The sequence below is a fragment of the Aspergillus caelatus genome, assembly GCF_009193585.1.
Source record: "Aspergillus caelatus strain CBS 763.97 unplaced genomic scaffold BDV27scaffold_345, whole genome shotgun sequence".
NCBI classification, from domain to species: domain Eukaryota; kingdom Fungi; phylum Ascomycota; class Eurotiomycetes; order Eurotiales; family Aspergillaceae; genus Aspergillus; species Aspergillus caelatus.
Window position 1 is genome coordinate 2,255 of NW_022475608.1, and position 23,808 is coordinate 26,062.

Consider the following 23,808-nt stretch of genomic DNA (forward strand, 5'->3'; position numbering starts at 1 on the left):
GTGCCTGCCGAGGAACCCACCACCAATGCTTTTTACATTGATGGATGTGAAGGATGTTACGATGGGATGATAAGGATTGAGATTGGGGCCAATCATGGGCAGCATCCCGCAGGATTATCGGGGTTACGACTACAATAAATGGATTTTCTCTTGCAAGGAACGGTGGGCGACACAAGTCGTAGTACCAGTTCATCCTAGCTAACGTCGTGTGCAACTATCAAGTACGGTACTGTACTATAGAGGAACTTCGAAGAACACAGAGCAGGACTCTGAAATTTTGTGGTACATTGTATCCATAGATCGGGGTTGGATTCGCCTCGTGTCGAAATTCTAGACATTGAGATTAAGTTCTCCTATTATTGTTAATTGTTCTAATTTTTTTTTTAATTTAATTTTCTTTTTTTAATTCGATTGCCTCTCTTGCATTTTTATTTGGGTTTCCCCTATTCCCCTTACCGGTGGCTCTACCAAAGTTGAACCAACCACTAACCTGGAGAGCTTGCGAATCAATTACCATACGTGTAATTCATCTTATTAGGGCCTAAACTTGAAACAGGCACCCCCCACAGCTTCGACTTGTCACGTTTCGTTTTCCCGGCCTGCGATACACCCGCCGACCTGGGACCTTTCTTTCTTATCTGCCCTGCTTCGCTCACCGTTCTTTTCCATTCTTCTCTCTCTCTCCCTTCATCACTCTCCTGTCCTCTGCTTCTTAAATACTGCAGTTTCCCTGCAGCACTCTCTCCTTCTATGCTTAGCCTCGCCCGCAGAACCCTGAACCGCGTCCCCAGCTTCCAGGATATCCTACAAGGCAGGATGACCCACCCAGACATGTAAGTACTCGCGATACTCAGGGGCTTGTTTCGCAATGCACTGACACAGGGTCTTGCCCGACTACAGTTCCGTTGACGTTCTCGTCATTGGTGCCGGCCCTACTGGTTTGGGTGCCGCAAAGCGTCTTAACCAGATTGTACGATTCCCCATTCCTGAGCTGCGTCCTCCGAATAATATAACTGATTATCGTCGTTTTAGGATGGCCCCTCCTGGTTGATTGTGGACAGCAATGAGACTCCCGGTGGTCTTGCTTCCACCGATGTGACCCCCGAAGGTTTCGTATGTACTAAAATTCAATTGCTTCGTTAAGGCGGCATGGCTAATAAGGCGTTATAGCTCTACGACGTCGGAGGTCACGTTATCTTCTCCCACTACAAGTACTTCGATGACTGTATCGACGAGGCACTTCCTAAGGAGGATGACTGGTACAGCCACCAGCGTATCTCTTACGTCCGTTGCCAGGGCCAATGGGTCCCTTACCCCTTCCAGAACAACATCTCCATGCTTCCCAAGGAGGAGCAGGTTAAGTGCATCGACGGTATGATTGATGCTGCTCTCGAGGCTCGCGTGGCCAACACCAAGCCTAAGAACTTCGACGAGTGGATCGTTCGCATGATGGGAACTGGTATCGCCGATCTTTTCATGCGTCCCTACAACTACAAGGTCTGGGCCGTGCCCACCACCAAGGTACGTTGATACTCCGATGGACAGATAAAGTGCAATAGAAGACAGACTTTCTGATGGTGCACGATCTAGATGCAATGTGCCTGGCTCGGTGAGCGTGTCGCCGCGCCCAACGTCAAGGCCGTGACCACCAATGTTATTCTTAACAAGACCGCCGGTAACTGGGGCCCCAATGCCACCTTCCGTTTCCCCGCTCGTGGTGGTACTGGTGGTATCTGGATTGCCGTCGCCGACACTCTTCCCAAGGAGAAGACCCGTTTCGGTGAGAAGGGCAAGGTTACCAAGGTCAACGCCAATAACAAGACCGTTCAGCTCGCCGATGGCACCACTGTCGGCTACAAGAAGCTCGTTTCCACTATGTCTGTGGATTTCCTTGCTGAAGCTATGGGTAACCAGGAGATTGCCACCCTTTCCAAGGAGCTCTTCTACTCCTCCACTCACGTCATTGGTGTTGGTATCCGTGGCTCTCGCCCCGACAGAATCGGTGACAAGTGTTGGTTGTACTTCCCTGAGGACAACTGCCCCTTCTACCGTGCCACCATCTTCTCCAACTACTCTCCTTACAACCAGCCTGAGGCTTCCAAGAAGCTTCCTACCCTCCAGCTGGCTGACGGCTCTAAGCCCGAGAGCGATGAAGCCAAGGAGGGTCCTTACTGGTCTATCATGTTGGAGGTCTCTGAGTCTTCCATGAAGCCCGTCAACTACGAAACACTCCTTGCCGAGTCCATCCAGGGTCTCGTCAACACCGAGATGCTGAAGCCTACCGACGAGATCGTCTCCACATACCACCGCCGCTTCGACCACGGCTACCCCACTCCCTCTCTGGAGCGTGAGGGCGCCCTCACCCAGATTCTCCCCAAGCTCCAGAACATGGACATCTGGTCTCGTGGTCGCTTCGGTAGCTGGCGCTACGAGGTTGGCAACCAGGACCACTCGTTCATGCTTGGTGTCGAGGCTGTGGACAACATTGTCAACGGCGCTGTTGAGCTGACCCTCAACTACCCTGACTTCGTCAACGGTAGACAGAACACTGAGAGGCGCCTGGTTGACGGTGCTCAGGTGTTCGCTAAGGGCAAGTCCCTGTAAGCAGCACGGACTGCGCGATCACTATAGATCATGACTCGTTTAATATTGAATGATTCAAGGGGTAAAATCTTTAGATATACATTATGGGCAACGGGAGCCACTAATTTCTTTTGGAGCGATATTTGGGAGATGTTCATTGCTGGGCATTTGATGTGAATCAGCGTCTTCTACATTCTTGCTAGATTCTTTTTCTAACTATAAATTTTTTTTTTTTTTTTTTGTTTTTCCCTTTTTCTTGACTCTAGACTTGGAACAAGGTCCGTTCTGCGCTGGTCATGTCTTACTATTCAGAATGTTTGATATATAGCTTTTTGGGGATCCTCAAATATCAAAATACCCTTGTGTTGCATCGGCATGGTTCTGTCTTCATCGTGTCCAAATCCTGACTCTCTACCACAAGAAGAGGGTGTGGTATGGCATCGTTACGGAACAAGTGAGCATTCCAGAAAGCCTAGGATGCGTAATGTTGAACATGTTCAACCATCCCACGAGGACCATGACCCAGTGGATCTTCCCACGCACAGGCAAAAATGCCGAGCTACCCATTTCTCTCCGTACGGAGCTGTCCGCCCGGCACTTAATACAGTGGGTTTGATTCAGATAACACAGAGTACTAGCTCACTTACCAAATTCGGTACACAGCTTTTACCCTTCAGGTGGAGGGCACTAAATAAGGGTCCTCCATGTTAAATTACGATAGACGCATCTAGTCTGATGGCATGGACACTATCTATGCAAGAGGTACTCCGTCCGTAGACGACTACTCAAGCTCGGGTACTGGGATATATCAAGATCTGCAGAACTATTGATTGCTTGAGATGCACACACCTCGAGATTTAATTAAGTGCCGACAAGGTCATGACCGTCGGTCAGAACTCGTCGTCGACTGGGACTGGGTACTACTACTAACTAAGCTAACATCCCTACGAAATGCCGATCTCCACATCCAGTCTTGTATCATCCAATCGAAATCGTGGCGGGTAGGACGCGTAAGGTCTCCATACTAATATGATCTCATCGTCGCTATAATTAAACCATCGTCTGTAGAGTCGGAGATAGATATCAGCTGTCCCCTTCGTGGAACTTAAAAATCAAAAGGGTAATGTGGCCAGTTGTTAATTTCCGTGCTTATTGTGGCCATAACGGGGTGATTATGAGATATAATGTTGCGTATTCTAGAATTGTAGGTAATCTTTTATATTTTCTAAGACTTTTTTCTTTCTATTATTTCTTTCCCCCCCCCCCTCCTTTCTAGAGATACATGCATTGACTGCTCATATTTTACCAATGATCTACTGAGAAATATCTGGCTTGTTGGCGCATGTTTCATCCTCGCATATAATGTCAGAAATAGATACATCTGACAGTTGCGTGTCTCAGTTTAGAATCCCATACACACTCTCTTCGACTGGCCGATATAAAAAGAGCTCATATTGATTGGTCAGACAAATCAACAAGTACATGGGAAAACCCTGACATCATATTATATTTAGGTACTTTTATTCTTGCGGTTTATTTCCTTGCATTTGGCGCATCCTTGCTGTCCCTTCTGTCTCAGTCCCACGTCATAGCAATCATTCAGATGTATCTGCACGCACCTCTGGAAACTTCGATCGCATCTAATGGAGATATCCTGATAAATCCCCGATAAGCCCCAATGTGCGGCTCATTCCATAGAAAACCCTGGTAGATTGGGGATTGTAATGATATGATCGTTTTTGGTGGAGTCTATAACGGACAGTCTTTTCCAGTGGGTTTATAGGAGAGTCGTAAATGTGACTTCAATGGTACATAGTGGTAATCTTTCCCAGCTTTTATTTCTTACTTTTTTTATAGTGAAAAGCTTAATGAAACTGATCTGACCAATTGGATAACGTACGTATACGTATTATATGCCTTCATACGTATAGGGTAACCACCATTCTGAATATAGCGGTTTATGATAAAAAGTAACAAAAGGCGCACCTGAATACCTGATATCCTTAATATAGCACTCCAATACCACAGTAGTATACTATATCCTCACTGCTTAGAGTGTCACTAAGTTGGATGGCTGCTTTCCCTGCTCTTTGTATGTGATATGAAAGAGACAACCTCGAAGTATTTAGCGAAACTAAGCTCACGTATAGACCATAGAAGTACCGATCTCTAAACACGCTCGCCCTTGTGATCGAAACATTTGAGGTAACCATGATCATTCGATATAAGACCGTCTTAAGTTCATTATTAGAAGAGGCACTTGATTGTATGTATGTGAGAGGAAGGGAAACTCACCAAGTTTAAATTGCGTTCTCTGGACTACGTGCGGTTCATCAGCACGTTCGCAATAAAGCTCTGGTGGACCACGACGAAAAACCGACACGGAGCATTTAGAATAGTAGCCGAACCCCTTCCCACTGTTTATAGTTAGCTAGGACATCTTTGAAAATGTGTTTTGTAAAGTAGATTAACAGCACCCGGCCGGGGGGGGGGGAGGATGCATGCTCATTCTGCGATTTGTACTGGGCATAGCAATGGTTCAGATCCAATTTGGAAGTAATTTCGGTCCCATCGCCAACCGCGCAGGTTGCAAGCAGGTGATGCCGCGCATCACCTGGGTCCACGTCGAGCTTAATGTCTTTGCAGGAGAAACTGAAGTTACCTGCCTTCGGGTCAGCGGGCTCTGTTGGTTACCGAAACAATGGCGTAGCCAGGGTTGCCAAAGGCAGAACGATGAAGGGTAAAAGTAGACGCATGTTATGTGTATCTTTGAGTAAACTGATGATAGTGAGCTGGATGATCTGTATGCTTCTCAAAGGGCATCCAATAGGACCTATTTATATTATCTTCATTGTATTGCTGTTGGAGTAGACATTGTATCTGATAAGCGGCTTGTATACATAACTCATAAGATTTCACACTCCCAGTGAAGAGTATCTCTTTGTTAACCTATATCCTGATGCCCTATATTTGTTGGGCAAACTGGGCAACGCCACAAGGGCACTGAGACTATGCCTTTAATTTAAATCTTCAGACAAGAGGAAATCTCTTCCGCTGCGATTATCGAATTGCCAAGCCCTCCAGTGTGCAAGAACTGAGAAGGCGTACAGTGTTCTTGCAAAGACTCCCCAGATTCGAGGTATGAAGGCGGCGGGCAATGAAGAACTCAATCTCAAGATATCCATATTAGCGAAAACGGGCAAAACAATTGGAAGATAACACGGACACAAATGGGGTAAGATCACAAAGAGATGGTCTTCTAAATTTTGCCATCTTCTCCTCCGGGGAAAATCTCCCCCAAGTTGTTCAAATAAGCGATACATAACCGCGCCCAGCCGGACATGTAGTCTTCCCATTAGGCTCTAGACGCACCGTGCTAAATATGGCAGCAGTTCTATTTTGGAGTAATTGAGATTGTCTTTGAAAGAACATATTCGTGCATTCCTAGACACTAACTGTTTTGAGCAAGTCATCTTCAGGTGTACTCATGTTCTGTGGTTAATGCGATCAGTTTGATTTCTAGTGATCCTGTGCCCTATTACCTTAATTGGTACATACGCAGTAGATTTATAATGATGTTCCGGTTTTGACCGAACGCCGTCTCTCTGGGGGGCGGTGGGAAAAGCTCCCTAATTAAGGTGGCGGTGTGCATTTAATTTTACTAAGATTTGTTCCACGGTTGGTAACCACGGTTTACTCCGTTGCCTGATCTATCATCCACCCGGTACAGGACTGGACGATGAGGATTGGGGAAGACGCACTTATTTCTTTTGATCTCTGTATTGGTCACTGCAAGGGTCTAGATACTACTTAGGTGATCCTTCACCCCAATCCATTATAAGCCAGATCCAGACCACACGCTTAATGTGAAACATATGTTGCGGTTGATCTATTATTGGAAGAAGTAACCTGGAACTTGTAAGACACCCGGCTTATTATGGGTGCTGTGAAATTGTGTGAATTCCATCCGACCCATTCCAGAAGCTTGCCAGTCCCACCCAAATCTAGGTGCCTCTGTACCATTCACCCAATGGTTTCCGCCTAAGCGAGGCCAGTCCAAAATCGTCAGCCTTGTCTTCGACTTGATGATAGAGCCCAGCCATCATATTGTTGACTTGATCCTGAAATTGCATAGATGCCCGCATGACATGCTGACTTGGCTCTCGTTCCTATGCAACTAGTCAATGAGAGAGAGAGAGAGAGAGAGAGAGAGCCCAAAGGGCCATGAAAGACTTACTTTACCGGCGGGCTCCAAGCGGCCGCCATGTGGATCTACCACATTATCTTGTCCACCGTGCTCCTTTGGACTCGTAGACACCACCAAGTCTGGTTCTACAATAGTCTCCCCTTCGCATTGACTGTTAATAAGACCTCGCAGCGCTGCGTCAGCTTCTCGGTACAACATAGCGCCAATTCGATCCATCTCTTCTTTAGAGAACCTCAAGGCGTTAGGCTCTGCCGCGCCATCCTCGATCTGAAACCAACGAAATGAAGCGGTTATCAGTCCCTGCTGGAATTTTCTCTACCGACTGCACATACCTGTGTGGCGGGCAGTGGAGGCCCAATTGCGGTAGCACTGTTGGATGTGCCTTTGCGGTTGTGTGTGTATGACGCGTCATGCGGATCACATTCAGTGCTGGCAGACAAGTTGCGCTCCTTATACATATCATATTCATTGCCTTCTTTGTTTCTGCCAATAATCTCGGGAAGAGGCCTTGAGCTTCTTTTACCGGATCTTGCCCTGATATTCTTATTTGAAGTTATGTCTAAGGATGCCGCATCGCAAGTTTTATGCGGTAGCTCAGCTTCCGAAATTTGGGATTCGGTATCAGAGCCCTTGTTATGGCGGACTGTAAGTCCAGCCTGTTCGCTATGTGATGGAACAGACGTGTCGATCTTACTACCTTCTGTAGTCTTGAGGGTCTTCCTTGCAGGTTCTGTCATCGGGCTTGCTTGCAAACTGGTGTTCTCATCTAAACATATGATGGTAAGGCAATTAGGGGACTGAGCTGAGCCTTCGAATTGTCTGGGCACTATCGTCTTTGCGCGAGGCTCGAAGTCGGCGTCAGGGCTTCCTGATTTGGACAGGGTTTGGGCATGTCCTGTGTTGTCTATCAATCACCTTAGTAGCACGTTTCAGTCACGCACATCGGAAGGAGGGAGGGGGGTTGCTTTCAAGTACCAGTTGTGTTCCCCTCGCCTAGGTAGGAGTTGTTATCGGCCAGAATTCTGTGTGCTGAGAAAACTGCAGGAAGAGTCATATCAGAGATATTTGTTTCTTGTGGGTAATAACACAGGGAGTGTTCTGAAGTGGTGTGATCTCCAGAGGCCACAAAGAACTGTTTCACCTTTTCCCATGCTGTGTTGATGGAGTTTTCCCATCGCGATAGGGACTTTCTTGATAAGGCCGAGAACAGAGAGTGTGCCTTCAGTGAATGATATAGCGGTTCGGCACAGCATGCCACTAGTGGCTTGACAGGAGATTGCCAGTGAATGCCTTTTAACAATGACCCTACCCCAAGATAACCAGTGTTAACAAAGGATTGGTAATCCTCGATTGCAACCAGCGGATCTGGTCTCTCCACAGCTGCAATAGTTAGTGATGATGATTGGTTTTTATAGGTCATACCGCCCCATTGTGATTCTTCAGATAGAGATAGGCTATGCGCCTCAATGGATGGGGATACAGAGGAAAAACGGCGATTTCTGTGCCAGCTTTCATGTGATGGGCTCTCGCTGAACAGTGAATGCAAATCTTTATCACGGCTGGACTCATCAGAGTATGCATATGGAGAGAAGCTATTCGAGTCTACAGATGCACTCTTGTTGTTCTCACTGTCGCTCTGATCTGTATCTTGCTCCTGCCGTTCAACGAACCTAGTATGCCGCAAGAGCAATCTTTCCAGACAATCGTGGACATCACTCTCCTCAAGTGTAACACGGGTGGGTTTATATCGAATCATAATGTCTGATGATACCGTGGATATAATATTTCTCTCAATGCGAGCAGCCCCGTCAATCAACGATGAGAGGATGGTGTAGTTGGATATGGTAACTTATAAGGAAACCTTTCTGTATATTGAAGCCAATAGGCACTGTTAAGGAATAAATTGTTGCAAGTCACTGCTATGGAGATTACAGGTGTGGAATCTTCAAGGAAAGTGCGATGGTGAATCTGTATACAATATGCTCCTAGTATGTATGCCTTACAAAGGATGATTCAGTATTCTACTAGATGTATTTTTATCGCATTCCCAATCTAGGTAATAGTTTCTCGTATTTGTCTCTTCTAATTTTTTCGTATTCATCTTTCTTCGAGTCACGATGACCCTTTTAGTGCAGACTACAACCATGGGATAGATATATATATATCGTGGAAGTGGAGCCGTGGCTGTACCTTGTAGAGGTGGTTAGTTTGGTGGGATGGTATTTTGATGAGTTTTATTTTAGTTATTTAGAATAAGTTTAATAATAATAATATGATCGAAGGAACATGTGTTTATTCGACCAAGCAAATGACAAAGCCGAGGTCAAGAGAGTCTGCAGGACCAATCTAAATTACTTGAACAGAAAAGAAGAGAAAAAAAAAATAAGAATTAAGTCGGATGATGGATCTTCGGACACTGCCAGCTTGTCTCCAGGCAGTCACTTATTGACTACTACTTTACTTACTAGTACTGGAAAAGCTATGGATGCGATGCTAATAATAAACTGATTTCCCAAAGGAGGACATCCTGAGAACCTCAGGCTGCCAACCTTCAGCCTCTTTCTTGAATCTCCTCTTTTTTACCTCCTGTTCTCACCCCTCGTTCACCTCTATAGTTCTTTTTTTTTTTTTTTTTCCCCGGTTCTTCTTTTACTTTACTTCCCTCTTCTCCATTCGTAATCCGATCGTTTCGTTTCGTTTGTGTTTCTAACTCTTTTATTCCTCTTGAATTTTATTCTGGATTTGAAAGACAGTTCAGGATAGAAGTTCTATACTCACGACTGTTGTTGTTGTTGTATCATGTATCATCCGCAACTCCCCCGACCGCCGCCATAGTCCATCGGCCACCCCTCTATATTCACAGGAGGCTCTCTACCCTATTATTATCTCTCTCCTACACTCCCTTTCTTGACCACCACCATTTCCCCTCATCCTCATCCTCCTCTTTTCCGCTCTCCATTCCCTTTTATTTCCCTCACCGTCTCGGGTAATACGGCGTGGTGGGTTCTCTGGTTATAACCCGCACCCAAAAACCCGTCCCACCCCCCCGTATCTCTTTTTCCGTCCCCCTTTCGACCTCCACCGTGATCTCTCCATAACCACCTATGCCCATCATGGATGGGGATCTCAGCCTGTCCCAAGCATTGGGAGGCCTACGGATTGCAAACCCGGATGATTCGTCGTTACATTCGTCCGAGGATGCGACCACTCCCGCCCCGACTGCTGCTTCTGAACCACCAGCAGATTCCGAACCTACGCGCGAATCGACTCGGTCCGAACAACTAGACAATCCTCTGTCGACAACACCACCCCAGCCATCGATACCACCCTCCACGGAATATCCTCATGATGCTTCGGCTACAATCGAGCCGTTCCCTAAGCCAGCGGAGAATCGAAGTTCAACATATCTTCCTCAGACCGATTCACCGCAGCAGCCTGCCCAACAATCTCCCGCTTATATCTCCCAACAACCATACCCTCAACCATCACAACAAAACCGCTCTTTGGGCTCCTCTCGTCCTTTGTCGGGCCTCTACGCGTATGCGAATGGGTCTACGTCGACATTAGCGGCCCGGGAGGGTTCCTATCGGATTCGTACTGATTCCGCTGCATCGTCCGCTTCCGAAAGCCTGGCCCGGGCGGAATCCCGTGGTGGTTCAGCAGCTTACCAGGCAGGAGTGCCGGTACGCGATAATAGTCACAGTGATCGGTCATATCGAACAGCGCAGCTACCGTTGGGCAATGGGCCCATGGTGATGCGCCAGCCGTCCCGTGCTCGCGCACGCCCGTCAGGGGCTCCACAGCTCACCGGGCCCCCGTATGGAGTGGAAAATGGCCTATCTTCGAACGGCGAGGACTGGCATGACCGAGGTGCCGCTGTTGCGGTGAGGCAAGAGATTGATGCCAACGGGAAGCCCGTTGCTCGTTATATCAAGAAGGGTGTCCGCGACTTTTCGTTCGGAAGCACACTTGGGGAAGGCTCCTACAGCACTGTTGTCCTCGGGACAGATCGTCAAACGCTCAAGGAATACGCCATCAAGATCTTGGACAAAAGGCATATCATCAAAGAGAAGAAGGTGAAATATGTGAATATCGAGAAGGATACCCTCAATCGGCTTACCGAACATCCCGGCATCGTCCGACTTTATTATACCTTCCAAGATGAACGCTCGTTGTATTTTGTGTTGGACCTTTGCAAGGGTGGTGAATTGTTGGGGGTGTTGAAACGCATGACCACTTTCGACGAAGAGTGCACGAGGTTCTATGGGGCTCAGATTCTAGACACTATAGACTACATGCATAAGCGGGGCGTTATTCATCGCGATCTAAAGCCGGAGAACGTTCTCCTTGACAGCCAGATGCACATCAAGATAACAGATTTCGGTACGGCAAAGATTCTCAAGGGCCAGCGCAAACCAGATCCGAGCACGAGTGGGATGCCGCCATTGGAGTCGACAGACATCCCTGAAGAAGAGCGTGCAAGCTCCTTTGTTGGTACGGCTGAGTATGTCAGCCCCGAACTATTAACGGACAAGAATGCGTGCAAGGCAAGTGACCTGTGGGCATTCGGCTGCATCATTTATCAACTCTTGGCTGGTCGGCCTCCATTCAAAGCAGCGAACGAGTACCTGACTTTTCAAAAAATCGTCGGACTCGAGTATGAATTTCCTCTGGGCTTCCCTGCTGTTGCGCGTGACCTTGTCGAGCGTCTCCTTGTATTGGACCCGACTCGTCGGCTGCCAATCGAACACATCAAGAACCACGAGTTCTTCCGGGGGATGACCTGGGGCCCGGACTTGTGGAAACAAAAAGCGCCCCGCCTCAAAGCTTATGTCCCTCCACCCCGCGAGCCGATAAAGTTGAATGGAGCTGGTGAAGGGGACGCCTTTTCTGCGGGTATCAATGCAGGACCATCAAGTACCAACAATGCCAATCCCAGAGTTGTCCCCAGGCTTGTCACGGAATTGCCACCTCCAAGCCAGCTTGATATTGAATGGTCGCCGGTGCTTACTAAAAGCAATGAAAGGATATTGAAGCTGGGAAACGTCTTGGTACTGTCTTCGCCAGCTGTGCATAGCCCTTCCACCAAGAGTGGGGGTGGTGAGAGCGAAGCGCCGAAAAAGTTCTCCCGCTTCTTCGGAGGAAGCACAACGAAGAAGCGGCAGAGGCTGGTCATGGTCACCTCCTCTGCACGTATTATCATGGCTGCGGCTGGTGGGGATGAGAAAAAGGCAAAGCTGGAGGTTTCCTTGCTATCTCCAGGAACACACTGGCGCGCCTCAACGGATTCGAAAGGTTTCTCTTGCTGGGTTGTTGACACGGTATGCTTATCTTTACATGTGACATGGGCGAACTAATACTAACCTGCGTGTGTAGCGTGATAAACATTACGTTTTCGAAGACCCTAAACCATCATCTAGCAACGCTGGTGCAACTGCTGCCAACGCGCAGGAATGGGTGGATTCTCTGGATCGTGCACGAGAGATGGCTTTGACCCAGCAAGCGAATGGGACATACTCGGGTGACGAGGCTTTCCGTGACATATCGTCCGAGCTGTCGAGCCACGCCAACACGTTGGACCGCAATTCTGAGGTTCACCACGAGAACCCACCTGGACGAGCCACTCTAGTTAAGCAGCAGCCTACAGATTCGGATTCCGTCAAAGGGAAAAAACGGTTCAGTAGACGTCATTCAAAGAATGGACTGGCAGCTGTTTTCTAGATAACATGCTCGTCAAAACTTACACAAGGCCTCCCTCGGCCACAGCCGCAGGTTGAATTTTTCCAACCAATGTCTGAGCGTCACATTTATCTAACATCTCCCGCGTCTGACATCGGGGTTGGTTACTGCGCAGGATCGCAACTTCAAAATTTCTTTCTCTGGTCCCGGACTATATCATAGCTTCTTTGTTTCTACCTGATGTCTCCGGGATGATGTGACTTGCATACTTTCTATTGTTGACAGGTCTTGGGAGTATCGCTGATATGGACCCTCAACCAGCCACTGTTATTTCCTTTGTCGTGCATTTGTAGCAATTTCTTTTGTGATGTGATTTTCCATTTTGCCTTGCATCTTTGCAATGATGAGCGTGTTTCTCTTCTTAAGATCGCTGCATTTAGATGGGCAGGAGTACGCATATATCCCTCATCTGGCATCTATTTTTTTTTTCTCGTTTTGTATTGCCTGGCTTCCTCTTCTGTTTACCTTCTCCCTTCCTTTTTTTCCAACATCATTCTCTCCTCTACATATTGAGATATATATCTTCGCTTGGTCGAAACAGACGATCCACAAAGCCTTGTCGGATAATGCTTTGTCGGTGTACAGAGTTGAATACAGAAAACAATCAGGATAGCCCCCTTTTTCCGGCTCCGACAGATCCTTATCTACCCATTCCTGCTTCAGGTTCCGTTTGCTATTATACCATTCGGTTTGTTCCACTGAGCGGATTGTTTTTTTTCTTTTCTTGTTTTCTTTCCATAGGAGCTGAATTGATTCCCCTACTATGCGTCTCCACCCTGCCAGATTCCCCATCTCCATGTTCCCTTCTCCTTGATTTCACCCATATGCATTTCCATTCTTGTTAAATAATTTTTCCCCCCTTCAATGGTACTTCAGATAGTCGAATTCAAATCTTCCATTCTGGTTGGATATCTTTTGTTACTTCCCACCACTTGCTGTGGACTTGCCTCTATATATATCTGGGACTGCTTGGGAAAAATCAATTATCTGACCTATTATGATGTTATATTTTAAAAATAAAAATGTATTTCTTTCAACCTTAAAGAAGCCACCGAGAAAAGGGATATCTAACCTAAAATAATATTCAATATGTACATCCGTAACATCATACTCATGATAGAAGGCATTATATATAGTGTAGAATAGGATCATATAAACAACCAATCGATCCTCGAATCATCCAATTCCTGAATCCAGTCGAAATCATCCTCATCATTATGAACAAAAGACCCAAAGGGTTCATCATCATGCTGCTGCTGCTGCTGCTGTTGAGCCCGTTTCGAGTCCCGCTTCTGCCACATCAGACTTAGGACCCAGGCTGCGTTGCGGACGTTCACGGATGTGACGTCGTAGTAGATTGCGCTGAGAGTCTGGAGGAGGATTGGGCGGAGAGAAGGATCGGTGCATTCTGCACCGGCGATGAAGGTGGGCCAGATGAGGCATTTGAAGTGGTCGTCTGCGACGGGAATTAAGGGGATTTGCTGGATTAGAAGGTTGGTGATTGCTTTGTGGTCGGGTGGGAGGCCTGGGATGGTGGATTTGGCGCGGCCGTGGGCGCGAGGACGGGAGAGGACACGGCTGGTGTAGAGGTAGACGGCGGAGCGCCAGATGGTTGCTAGTGCGGTTCGGACGGAGAGGTCGGGGAGGTGGAGGAAGCTTTGCATTTCTTCGGCCCAAGCGACTGGGTCGAAGGCTTGAATGTGTTGAAGGAGGACTGTCGGGGGTTGAAGGAGGGGATTTGAGCCCTTCGGGAGGAATGTCGAGGAGTAGATCATGGCGGGTGGGTTGGTGCTTGGGTCTGGGTCGACGCACCAGCCTTCGTGGACGAAGAAGATGACTTCGAGGAGGTAGGCGGGGCATCCTATCCAGGCGGTTTCTTCGAGACGTTTTAGGGTTTCCGGGCCCATGTCGGAGGAGTAGAAGGGTTTGGAGAGGGAGCCGGGCCTTGCGAGGGTCGCGCCCATGACTTGCATGCTGGGGAGAGATAGTTAGCGGGGAGGATGAAGGCAACATTTCTGTGATTGTTGACATACATGAGACAGCCATCAAGTACGAATGCGTCCAACCAATCGATCATACGTTGTGTCGGACTAGATGGGCCTTTGCTTTGCCGGCTCACCAAGAGTTTCTTGACGCCTTCCAGATGATACTTCCATGCGCCGTCGCCTGATTCGATAGCATCCATCAACGCAAGGACCACAATCACTGCTAGCGTCTTGGTATCATTCTGTTTGAGAGGATCTTGCAAGTCCAGCGACAGTTGACGGAGAGTGCGTTGTTTCAATTTTAAGAATTGTTCATAGAACTTGGAAGCTGGGCGTCGTGACATGGAACTGATCACCGCCTTTTCAACATCCTGAGGGGATGGAAGTGCCCCGGTGACCGAAGCGCCATCCGACAGCCACGGTGTCGGTGAGAAGTCACAGCTTGCCAGCAACGCATAGTGTAGAGCCCCAGTGGCAGCAAGGGCTTGGGCGAGAACGGGGGAGTCACCCACTAAGACCGTTAAATCGCGGTACGGATTCCGAACGTTGGAATAAAAAGCGAGACAGCCCACTACATTCTGGTGGACTTCGAAGAGAAAGTTAGCTATATGCACCCGTGTTCTCTCTGCGGATAAGTGGTCTAGAACTCACAATGCGAAATGTAGAACCTTGATAGCGAATCCATGTCTTTGAATAAAGGATCAACCATTCCCCGCGGCGTGGGAACATGGTCCACCCCGGGAATTCTCGTTTCTGGAACAATCAAGTCGAAGTTGTTCCCCCACTGTGCCGCATCAGGGGCATTATCAAAGGCCGACGCCTGGGGCACATCGTACGAACCAGTATCCACATTGTCCTGACCCTGGGCGTCAACTTCGGGAGGTGGGGGATCGGCGGCAGCAGGAGAACCGTCGTCACTACTGCGATCTGAAGTGTTCTGCACAACATCATCAAAGCTGCGTCCCATCATCTTTCCTCGACTGGCCACACCACCTTTCACCCAGACGAGGGGTTTTTGATAGCCCAAGCATTCCTTCCCCGCATCTCGACACTTTCGACACGTAGGGAGGCCATTGTCGCAGATGATGCGCCGGCGACGGCAGGTGTAGCAGCCTTTTGTCATGGCTATTTCGAATCGATCGGGTTGACCGAGCCACTAATTCAGGGTTTAAGACACCTGGTTCCTAAGCAACTAACTTGAATCTATTCAAGTATATCGAAGTATGACGCTCGCCATCCTTGGGAAACGGCTAAGAAGAATCGGACATCAGCGGAAGATGGCTGCGCCACTCGGACATCGTCGTAGTCGAAGAAGGGGAAATAAAACCGCTGGGATGAAGATAGGAGGATTCCTCTGTAAAAATGCGCAATATTGTCGGAAACTTCGCGGGCGAGAGGGCGGATAAGCTGATACTCATCAGTCCTGTACTATCCCTTTTGCGGTATGGTCGCCAAGGTGTCCTTAAATCTAGCCTAAAAAGTTCCGTCCCTGCCTGATTGAGATGCCCAGGGCTTCTAGATCACATGCTGCTTCTCTACTTCTACGTCACATTAATGAAGGAAAAATCAATGGCAATATCAAATACCGCAGTGTTCCCGAATGAAAGGTAGCTGGGAAGTCCATTTGTGCTCGGGAACAGTCCTACCCGCACTACTTCGTAGCAACCAACTTCCACTGTTGGTTATTCTGTTTATTCAATGGGAAGACTAGCACAGGAGCACCATCTTCGTGGCTAATACCTTTCATATCAAGAACCGAATTAGGATGAGCCACACTATGGACGCTGCAAAGGTGTTTCTGTCAGTATATTGCTTTGAAGTATAATTATCCCTTCCTCAAAGGTCTCAAAGCCACAGAATCCAGGACATACAAGTAAGCTCCATCTTCCGCGTAGACAAACTTCCACCTGACATGCTTATCAGTTGGTGACTTGAGATCTCCGGTAGCTGGCTCTCTGTCTTTCTCTATGAAAAGTATAAGCTTATGTTAACTGGCAGGAAAGTTTCTTATCTTTGACATGATATAAATAAAGAAGGTGATAGTACCAGCCTTGTCCGCAAGGATGAGGTATTCGTCGTGCCCTACAGCAGCAACAACCCATTTCTGGTCCTCATGGTACTTTCATGCTCCCCTGTTACGAGGTTAACTGGGTTAGTTTTCACTCCGGGCACCATAGGTTACTGTACCATTGTTGGACTTTGGTGTGGCTAGTCTTCTTGGAATCGTCGAGGTCGAGGTATTTTTCGCTGTGTTGGACCTGAAACAAGTATAGGCCGGGACCGTTGAAGTTCCTTAATTGGTGCTGCCATGTTTGGATTGTTACAGGCAGAATGAAAAGCGTGCAACTAATGAGTAAGGTTGAGGTATGGATAGTCAACAGGGCAGAAGAGCCACATAGATGTATCTTTCCACCACTCTATCAAGGTGAGTATGTAAGCTCATTCGATCCAAGGGCAAGAGTTAGACTCAGTTGATGAGATAATTTGCAGCATTGTTAGAACTTCTCATTCGGCATATCATCCACTAGCTGCAATATGACTGCCCTGTAAGCTGATCTGGGGTCTTCGGGGGCTTGGAACTACGTTTAAAGGTGGGATCTGGTTGATCATGACCTGCATATGTACTCATCCAGCCCAAGTTGCAATATTACTGAGTCAACAATAGAATCTCTGTGTACACGAGATACCGGAGAGAATGGAATGATAGGGCAAATGGGTTTAATTTTTAGTGCTTATATAACTATCTTGGCCCAGCTGATAACGTGAAGATCCGGTGGCATGAAGCGGGGTAGCTATGGCTGATCAATCGAAGAGTATTCTAACGGTAATAATGAATCCATTTGTTGGTCAGTCAGACTTTCAGTGATGATAGCATACACTGACGTTTGAGATGTGGCAGGGAAGATCCTCTCATAGATCAGTTGCGGAGGCCATGAAAACATAGTAAACCAAAGCATACGCCAGAACTAAGATGCATAAGGTCTGGATATCAGTACAGAACCTTGTGATGCTTTACACGCGCAGTATCCTGAGCGCTAGGAATGAAGGTGTTGGGGTTCTGAACAAGGTCGGCGTGCGTTTGTAGGTGTAGTAGATTTAAGATTTCGAACAATCAAAGATACACTACAAGGAACCAGGACCAATGAGTTAGGAGGTAAAGCTACACTTTCTTTGCCCGCCTGCATCTTGGGTCTTGAGCCACGCTCGGTAATGTCTACGGAGAACGTTTGACAAGCCAGGCCATTCCAACCACAAGATGCAGCGTAGATCTACATGACGTCTCCTTGCCATCCGACATATTCAGCCCCTCATCGAAAAGATGGACGAGGGATATGCGAGAACGGCGAATCCACTAGTGGAAAGACTGACTCCGCCACCTCCTGTGTCATACTGGAGCTAAGCCGCCAGAGTCGTCCTCCAACCAAGCTGGAAACTGTCAAGGTTGTTCGGGGGAACAATGTACGATGAAGCATGGCCGTGTCGTCTCAGTAGATCTTTGAGAAGCCGAATATGTGATTGTATTCGCCCCTATGTCAAGTTCGATAACTGAACATTATTCATCCTAAACCGACTCTTTGAACCCGTTTCGCAAGATCAGAAGCAAAAAAGAGACCGTTTCAAATGCCACGTATGGCTCCAACGCAAATATGCATCACATTCTCAGCCTCCCTTCGCCACGGCGACCTAGGGGACTCCCGATCGCCGGACGATCAAACCCTCGCAGAGTGCGTTCTTTACGAGCTGGGGTTGGCGTTCATCTATTGTAACCATCAGCCTCCATCTCAAGTAGCCATGCCAACGATGTTATCTCCATCGCCTTCTCATACCTTGCGCTTGCCACCGGTCATGGTGACGTTGACGAAACGACGGGTGTAGATGATCCTCTTGCGGGCGCGGCCCTTAGGGGTCTTGGGCTTCTCCTGCTTGTCGACCTTGGGAGTGGCGGCCTTGACCTTACCGGCACGAGCGAGGCTGGAAAAAAAAGGGTCAGAATCTGAATTTTGGGGATATCTTCGATGGAGGGGTCGTGAGGCGAAGGGTTACTTACGATCCGTGGACCTATAACGGTGTAAAGTCAGTAATCAGCATTTCCCCTCGCGAGAAAGAAGGCCTGGACGACTTATTCACATACCTTACCCATGTTGACTGTATTTGGCGGATGAACGGGGAAAGGGTTTCGTTAGGTTCTGTCGATGGTGTTGTCGCTGATGATGCCGACGGATTGTGGGCTCGAATTTTTCAGTGTGGTCACGGGTTTGTGCGCTTGTGCGCTTGTTCGCTGCCCGGCTCCACTTATTTTAACCCGGAACAAAGTATTACCTCCACTGAGAATGCCTGGATGCCTGGGGATTACTTGGTAGCCTTGCTTTGACTCAGAATTCGGTTGGATTAATGTTGCTCCGGTTGTTTCAGACACCTTTCCTATTTAGGATTTACATCACGTGCCAACCGGTACCAGTTGTCTATTAAGGCATTAATTTGATGCCTGACTATCAGTAAAAACAGGTATCTCATTTCGTTCAGCGTTATATTTCTACTTCACTTTTGAATATGATCGACTTTGAATATAGATTCATGGGTGACACAGTAGGCTTATGATATGCCTTAGTGAATTTGGGACTGCCAGGACGTGAAGTTGACAAAATCATCAAGGGATTAAGATAAATGCTTGCCGATGTGTGATGCTTCCGTACTACGACGGGCTGGAGTACTCAATCCGGGAGGCCATAGGCGTATGATAAGAGTAACCTGCACTATGTAGCATGCATGTTTCTATAGTGCAACTATTGAATACATGCCGGGGAGTATCTGCCGTTGCCCAGCTTGGAGTTCAGGCTACAGATGGATATGTCTTAATTCCCTCCTCTTAGTTCCAGGTGAGTTGGCAATGACATTATGACTTTGGGGCATCGGTATCAAAGCCAGACCGAGAATCAACATTGTGGATATGGTCTCTAACAACCGCTAACCATGTCTGCGAGGCTGGTTGCAGGTCCCGCCATGCATCTGGACCAAAAGAGTGTATGGGATCGAACGGAATCGCAGCCATTGGGAGCGATGCATAGTAAGAAGTCTCCCACATGGGACCGTAACTAATACCAACAGCAATTCGAGGCAACGCGGCTGATTCAATAAGTGGAAGGAGAGGAACTGCAGTAGCTTTCTCACACAGATCGGGGACCATAGCGTACCTCTTAGGAACCCGTATGCTAGTGGGTATGGCGTTTTCTGGGCGAGCACAAACAAAAATAGCCAACCATTATAGTCTTATTAGTATTACTTACAATCTTGATATCCATTGTTACGCGGAATACATTGGCAGATGATCAATGGTTTACATTGGGGAGTACTGAGCAGGATCCAATCCACAAGCAATCTTCGAGAGGGGCTGAGAAGGTAGGGTTACTAGGGTAGGGTTACATACTACTGTGGCTATGTATTGGCATATATGCCTACTTACAGGGATCGGTGTTTCCGAGAATATGGGCAGATCAATTGCATGGGCTTGGACGAAACCAATCAAAGACAAACATTTAGCAAGCAAGAATTACATCCGGAAATCGAGCACGCAGACTCGGAAGTCAGCTCAACTGGGCGTAATGCCAATCTAACAGGGGAAAGAGAACCGACGACCCATCGTCAAGCCGGTCAGCCACCTGGCCCACATTGATTCGTATTCGCTATCTAGAGGCGTGATATTTGGGGAATATGTGCTGTCGTGTGTCGCGCCAAGCACAAATGCCCTAAGTACGTACTTCAAGTTCCGTCGCGAACCCCCCATGCATAACCCTCAGTGGACATGTTTGCTTTTGCTAATGCCAAGACAGCCTTGTAGGTCCACCTCGATCCAAGGACCCCAAGCCAATAATTTACATCTAGCGTCACTGTCAGTCGGCCTATATATCAACTAATGTATGGAAGTAGATCTTAACTCTGATGGTGGAGGGATTTAAGGCAGATTTCATACGGAGCAAAGGCATGAACCTCGGGGAAGGAAGCCTTCCAGTAGCAATCAAAGGCCTGAAATACACGTTCTAGATCTGTTAGATTTAAATAGGGTTCCGAAAGTATAATAATCGACGAACTGCCCTAAACTGCTCGGTCGGATGCTCGCCATATCTTAAGCGCCACTTTCAGCCAGCCTTCGGTGCGATTCATTTCCCATTTAGGAGGTTGCTGAAAGCACTGTGCATCGTTAGTCCTCCCCTATGTTTCGGAAACTACGATCTACAGTGGGTCTTGGTTATCCGAGCAATCCTTGTCACTCCTAAATCGTCTATACCATACAGTGCATGCAGTCCAGCGGCCTTTGAGCAGGTCAAATATGAAGAGCAAAGTTGCATGTGCAAGAGAAGGCGGCGAGCTCCATCAATAGTTCCCTTGGTGAACAAGAGAGAAAGATAATAATACCGCCGACCAATTTGCTGTCTTGCGGCCATAACTGTATGGATGCCCTAGTACTCAGGCATGGTAGTAGAAGTTCCGATAATAGAAAAGCTTCACTATGTACATCCGAGACGGTTCGATCAAAATGATTCTCGCTTGGACCTCCTTTCCTGGTAAGAACATTGAAGGGATTAATCAGCGACAGGGATTAATTGTTGCTACATTTATGTAAAACAAACAAACACTGACGGGCTAAGCAACCCAACTACTACTACGAAGGAACATACATGCAGGTAAACTCCACACAATCGATCTCAGCTCTCCACAAACCCATTTATCCCTCTCCCGTGTACGCCATTTCCGCCATTCAGTCCATGCACACCATTCACACCATTCACACCATTCACACCATTCACACCATTGACCCTCTTTCCCTTATGCGCTCCATTGATCTCCTTCGCCGATCCATTCTCGTGCACCCTGCGCTCATCGTTGCCAGGGTTCTCAGCCACGGGATCCTCGGGAGGTGCTTTTGGGCGCGCCAGACTTTTCCTGGCCCTCTTCAAAGTCGACACGACACTTGCGGGATTGGGCAGATTGGGGTTGTCCCCACCCTTTTGGGGGATTGACTCTTTGTCTAGAATCCCCGCTTTGACCATCTCGTTCACACTCGAATGGATCTTGGCCTCTACTGGAATATCCCGCGGGGCTCCCAGATTGGGAGGGAACCTCCTAGGAACCCACTCTCCTTTCTCCAGCTCTAACCGCGTGAAGATAGGTAGTATCTCTGCCAGATTTTCAGTCATTATAGTCACAACGCAAAGAAAAAGAAAAGAAAAGAAAAAAGACGGATGCATACCTAGGATCCACCAGAAGATAACCATCAAGAAAGCCGATGCATGTCCGAACCAGAGACAATCATGTGGCTGATTAGTGCGACGCCTCACTTCCCATGCATTAGTCCCTGGCTCCTCCTTCCCAGGAAAGACACTTTCAGCTCTCAGGACATCTTCGACATTAGTCGTTTGAAATTCTAGCTTACTTTCCGAGCCCTCCAGGTGTAGAACTTCCTGGACCATCCAATTCAATGGCGTATCGGAAAGCAAATGTTTCTGGCCTTTCTGAAGATTGTAGCCACCGCCCACGTCGCAGTGATTTCCCGCAAACCATACTTCCTTGAAGTCGGAATCGGGCCCATTCTTATCCATCATGTAGAGAGCGGGCTTGAACTTCAGCCGTCTCTCATGGATAGACACCGCGTGTCGAATGTATTTTGCGGCTGGAGTCGCGATGTATCGATATGAGGTGCGGAAGAAGGGGATCTCAAACTGACCCACACTATTGACACAGTCGAACAAGCCAAGGAAGTGTATACCCACGCCCAGTCGGCAAAAGGTTATCTTGAATTTCTTCATGAACTCGTTCAGCTCCCGATCCTTTTCGGTCTGAGGAACATTGCCGCGGGATTGTTCATAGTTACTGAACGTCTCCCAGGCAAAGTGAACCATTTCCTCATTTCCCCTGGACAGAAGGCCCAATTCATGGACCATCTCCGCGAGGAATCGCGCAGTGTAGGCACCACGAGAGAATCCAAAGATGTAGATATGATCACCTTCAGAATAGTAACGCATGAGAAAACGATAGCCGGCAAGGACATGATCGCTAAACGATGAGCCAACTGCTTGATCAACAGCACTGATAATCTTGGATTTGATCTTGGGCCAGAATCGAACCAGTCCAGAGCTGGAGGACTGGCCTTTGACATAGGTCCCGATACCCGCTGGCAATAGGGTTAGTATACGGTTATCTGGCAATGACTACGCATGACTTTGCAACATACGTTGATAATAGTGAAATTGATTTGAAGAGTGTCGATCCAGCATTTGATAAATCTTCATGATATTTGTGTCTGATTCATTTCCTTGGAACTGATTGCCTGTGCCATCGAAACACAAGACAATTCGACGTGGGTTGTCCCCATGGGCATCGTTTTCGCTTGTCGCGTGTGGCATTGTGAGGTACGAGTTCAAGAATACAGAGTACCAAGGGTAAGAAGGCAGTATCAAGACCGAGAGACAGTGTTGGGTGACCGGAAATCCGGCAGTCCCAGCTTATGAATTATCTTCCAGGGTCGAGGTGATGTTCCAATTGGGATACGAGTCGACGAGAGAAAACACATGTGATATCCAGCTTCATATTTCTTTTTCTCCTTATTTCTTTTTCTTTGTATAATGGAGAATATTATCACCCTAAGCAACGGACTTCGCCGCGCTGATCGGCTGCCATGCGTTTGTATGCACATCTTCCGGGTCTTAATGGCTGCAAACTAAACGCTAATTCTAGAGATAGATTTATTACTTGAAAGAATCGCTGTTGCAGAGATTTTCATGCAGTGCAACATGATGCACATCCATGCGAAGGATCGCATTGGTCAGATATGATGTAGTCATAGCCCAGATGCTCAGCTTGAACTTTCCTGTTCAAGAGGGGTTGTTGGTAAGCCCGCCAATGCAAACCAAGTTATTGGATTTGGAAGTTACTTGTGGCTGGCTGGATAGTCGATGTGGTTTGTGAAATATGTGAGTGGATGCGTGGTTAGCTTCAAGAAATAACTCCGCGGGCACTCGTGCAGCAGACTTACCAGGGTCTCAGATGCAAGCTCTTGGTAGAAAGAAGCAATTAACAACAACAACCCCCCCCAAAAGGAAATAGCTACTGTGACGTCTTATGCCGGGGGTCCTCAGCTTCCCCACATTAGGTACCCACTGGCACCAAAGTACGTCCGTGAGCTGATGAGCAAGGGGAGAACTGACTTGGCAGTCTGCCTCAGAGCAAGGGTGCAAGTGGAACTGTGGCAAAATGATCCAGCTTCCTCGTGTCGACCTATACACGATTGTCATATCTGAT

At 47.7% G+C, this 23,808-nt stretch overlaps 10 protein-coding genes across 10 annotated transcripts; 3 read left to right on the top strand and 7 right to left on the bottom strand.

Annotated features, from left to right (window-relative positions):
- Positions 1-491: 491 nt before the first annotated feature.
- On the top strand, positions 492-2,841 carry BDV27DRAFT_137944 (protoporphyrinogen/coproporphyrinogen oxidase). The gene is made up of 5 exons (XM_032069112.1): positions 492-833; positions 901-970; positions 1,033-1,113; positions 1,171-1,521; positions 1,591-2,841. The coding sequence occupies exons 1-5, from the start codon at positions 751-753 to the stop codon at positions 2,602-2,604; spliced, it is 1,599 nt and encodes a 532-aa protein (XP_031921367.1). The 5' UTR covers positions 492-750; the 3' UTR covers positions 2,605-2,841.
- Positions 2,842-4,458: 1,617 nt separating this feature from the next.
- BDV27DRAFT_71225 (uncharacterized protein) lies at positions 4,459-4,880 on the bottom strand. Its single transcript, XM_032077377.1, has one exon. The coding sequence runs from the start codon at positions 4,800-4,802 to the stop codon at positions 4,587-4,589; it is 216 nt and encodes a 71-aa protein (XP_031921368.1). The 5' UTR covers positions 4,803-4,880; the 3' UTR covers positions 4,459-4,586.
- Positions 4,881-5,463: 583 nt separating this feature from the next.
- BDV27DRAFT_71223 (uncharacterized protein) lies at positions 5,464-6,091 on the bottom strand. Its single transcript, XM_032077376.1, has one exon. The coding sequence runs from the start codon at positions 5,937-5,939 to the stop codon at positions 5,601-5,603; it is 339 nt and encodes a 112-aa protein (XP_031921369.1). The 5' UTR covers positions 5,940-6,091; the 3' UTR covers positions 5,464-5,600.
- Positions 6,092-6,286: 195 nt separating this feature from the next.
- Positions 6,287-7,642, bottom strand: BDV27DRAFT_71253 (uncharacterized protein). The gene is made up of 3 exons (XM_032077379.1): positions 7,123-7,642; positions 6,821-7,057; positions 6,287-6,752 (listed from the first exon to the last, which is right to left on the bottom strand). Exons 1-3 carry the CDS (start codon positions 7,525-7,527, stop codon positions 6,588-6,590), a joined length of 807 nt encoding a protein of 268 aa, XP_031921370.1. The 5' UTR covers positions 7,528-7,642; the 3' UTR covers positions 6,287-6,587.
- On the bottom strand, positions 7,643-8,754 carry BDV27DRAFT_71239 (uncharacterized protein). Its single transcript, XM_032077378.1, has one exon. It carries the CDS (start codon positions 8,544-8,546, stop codon positions 7,758-7,760), a length of 789 nt encoding a protein of 262 aa, XP_031921371.1. The 5' UTR covers positions 8,547-8,754; the 3' UTR covers positions 7,643-7,757.
- Positions 8,755-9,697: 943 nt separating this feature from the next.
- BDV27DRAFT_71256 (kinase-like domain-containing protein) lies at positions 9,698-12,710 on the top strand. Its single transcript, XM_032077380.1, has 2 exons — positions 9,698-12,111; positions 12,167-12,710. The coding sequence occupies exons 1-2, from the start codon at positions 9,895-9,897 to the stop codon at positions 12,509-12,511; spliced, it is 2,562 nt and encodes an 853-aa protein (XP_031921372.1). The 5' UTR covers positions 9,698-9,894; the 3' UTR covers positions 12,512-12,710.
- On the top strand, positions 12,622-13,485 carry BDV27DRAFT_71261 (uncharacterized protein). The gene has a single exon (XM_032077381.1). It carries the CDS (start codon positions 12,910-12,912, stop codon positions 13,372-13,374), a length of 465 nt encoding a protein of 154 aa, XP_031921373.1. The 5' UTR covers positions 12,622-12,909; the 3' UTR covers positions 13,375-13,485.
- An 85-nt stretch (positions 13,486-13,570) lies between these two features.
- On the bottom strand, positions 13,571-15,867 carry BDV27DRAFT_137952 (Zn(II)2Cys6 transcription factor). The gene is made up of 3 exons (XM_032069113.1): positions 15,166-15,867; positions 14,563-15,100; positions 13,571-14,503 (listed from the first exon to the last, which is right to left on the bottom strand). Exons 1-3 carry the CDS (start codon positions 15,635-15,637, stop codon positions 13,678-13,680), a joined length of 1,836 nt encoding a protein of 611 aa, XP_031921374.1. The 5' UTR covers positions 15,638-15,867; the 3' UTR covers positions 13,571-13,677.
- Positions 15,868-17,523: 1,656 nt separating this feature from the next.
- Positions 17,524-18,828, bottom strand: BDV27DRAFT_137957 (40S ribosomal protein eS30). Its single transcript, XM_032069114.1, has 4 exons — positions 18,647-18,828; positions 18,563-18,573; positions 18,342-18,486; positions 17,524-18,272 (listed from the first exon to the last, which is right to left on the bottom strand). The coding sequence occupies exons 1-4, from the start codon at positions 18,653-18,655 to the stop codon at positions 18,249-18,251; spliced, it is 189 nt and encodes a 62-aa protein (XP_031921375.1). The 5' UTR covers positions 18,656-18,828; the 3' UTR covers positions 17,524-18,248.
- Positions 18,829-21,056: 2,228 nt separating this feature from the next.
- Positions 21,057-22,913, bottom strand: BDV27DRAFT_169568 (uncharacterized protein; the record flags this gene model as incomplete). Its single annotated transcript, XM_032075074.1, has 2 exons — positions 21,057-22,681; positions 22,742-22,913. 2 exons carry the CDS (start codon positions 22,911-22,913, stop codon positions 21,216-21,218), a joined length of 1,638 nt encoding a protein of 545 aa, XP_031921376.1. The 3' UTR covers positions 21,057-21,215.
- Between the last annotated feature and the right edge of the window lie 895 nt (positions 22,914-23,808).

Coding starts and splice junctions, on each gene's coding strand:
- BDV27DRAFT_137944 (XM_032069112.1), top strand. CDS start 751: ATGCTTAGCCTCGCCCGCAGAACCCTGAACCGCGTCCCCAGCTTCCAG. Junction 971..1,032: donor CAAAGCGTCTTAACCAGATT/GTACGATTCCCC, acceptor TCGTCGTTTTAG/GATGGCCCCTCCTGGTTGAT. Junction 1,114..1,170: donor ATGTGACCCCCGAAGGTTTC/GTATGTACTAAA, acceptor AAGGCGTTATAG/CTCTACGACGTCGGAGGTCA.
- BDV27DRAFT_71225 (XM_032077377.1), bottom strand. CDS start 4,802: ATGATCATGGTTACCTCAAATGTTTCGATCACAAGGGCGAGCGTGTTT.
- BDV27DRAFT_71223 (XM_032077376.1), bottom strand. CDS start 5,939: ATGGGAAGACTACATGTCCGGCTGGGCGCGGTTATGTATCGCTTATTT.
- BDV27DRAFT_71253 (XM_032077379.1), bottom strand. CDS start 7,527: ATGACAGAACCTGCAAGGAAGACCCTCAAGACTACAGAAGGTAGTAAG. Junction 7,058..7,122: donor CTCCACTGCCCGCCACACAG/GTATGTGCAGTC, acceptor CGTTGGTTTCAG/ATCGAGGATGGCGCGGCAGA. Junction 6,753..6,820: donor GCTTGGAGCCCGCCGGTAAA/GTAAGTCTTTCA, acceptor CTAGTTGCATAG/GAACGAGAGCCAAGTCAGCA.
- BDV27DRAFT_71239 (XM_032077378.1), bottom strand. CDS start 8,546: ATGATTCGATATAAACCCACCCGTGTTACACTTGAGGAGAGTGATGTC.
- BDV27DRAFT_71256 (XM_032077380.1), top strand. CDS start 9,895: ATGCCCATCATGGATGGGGATCTCAGCCTGTCCCAAGCATTGGGAGGC. Junction 12,112..12,166: donor CTTGCTGGGTTGTTGACACG/GTATGCTTATCT, acceptor CTGCGTGTGTAG/CGTGATAAACATTACGTTTT.
- BDV27DRAFT_71261 (XM_032077381.1), top strand. CDS start 12,910: ATGGGCAGGAGTACGCATATATCCCTCATCTGGCATCTATTTTTTTTT.
- BDV27DRAFT_137952 (XM_032069113.1), bottom strand. CDS start 15,637: ATGACAAAAGGCTGCTACACCTGCCGTCGCCGGCGCATCATCTGCGAC. Junction 15,101..15,165: donor AAGGTTCTACATTTCGCATT/GTGAGTTCTAGA, acceptor TTCTCTTCGAAG/TCCACCAGAATGTAGTGGGC. Junction 14,504..14,562: donor GTACTTGATGGCTGTCTCAT/GTATGTCAACAA, acceptor ATCTCTCCCCAG/CATGCAAGTCATGGGCGCGA.
- BDV27DRAFT_137957 (XM_032069114.1), bottom strand. Junction 18,273..18,341: donor TGACCGGTGGCAAGCGCAAG/GTATGAGAAGGC, acceptor TGGTTACAATAG/ATGAACGCCAACCCCAGCTC.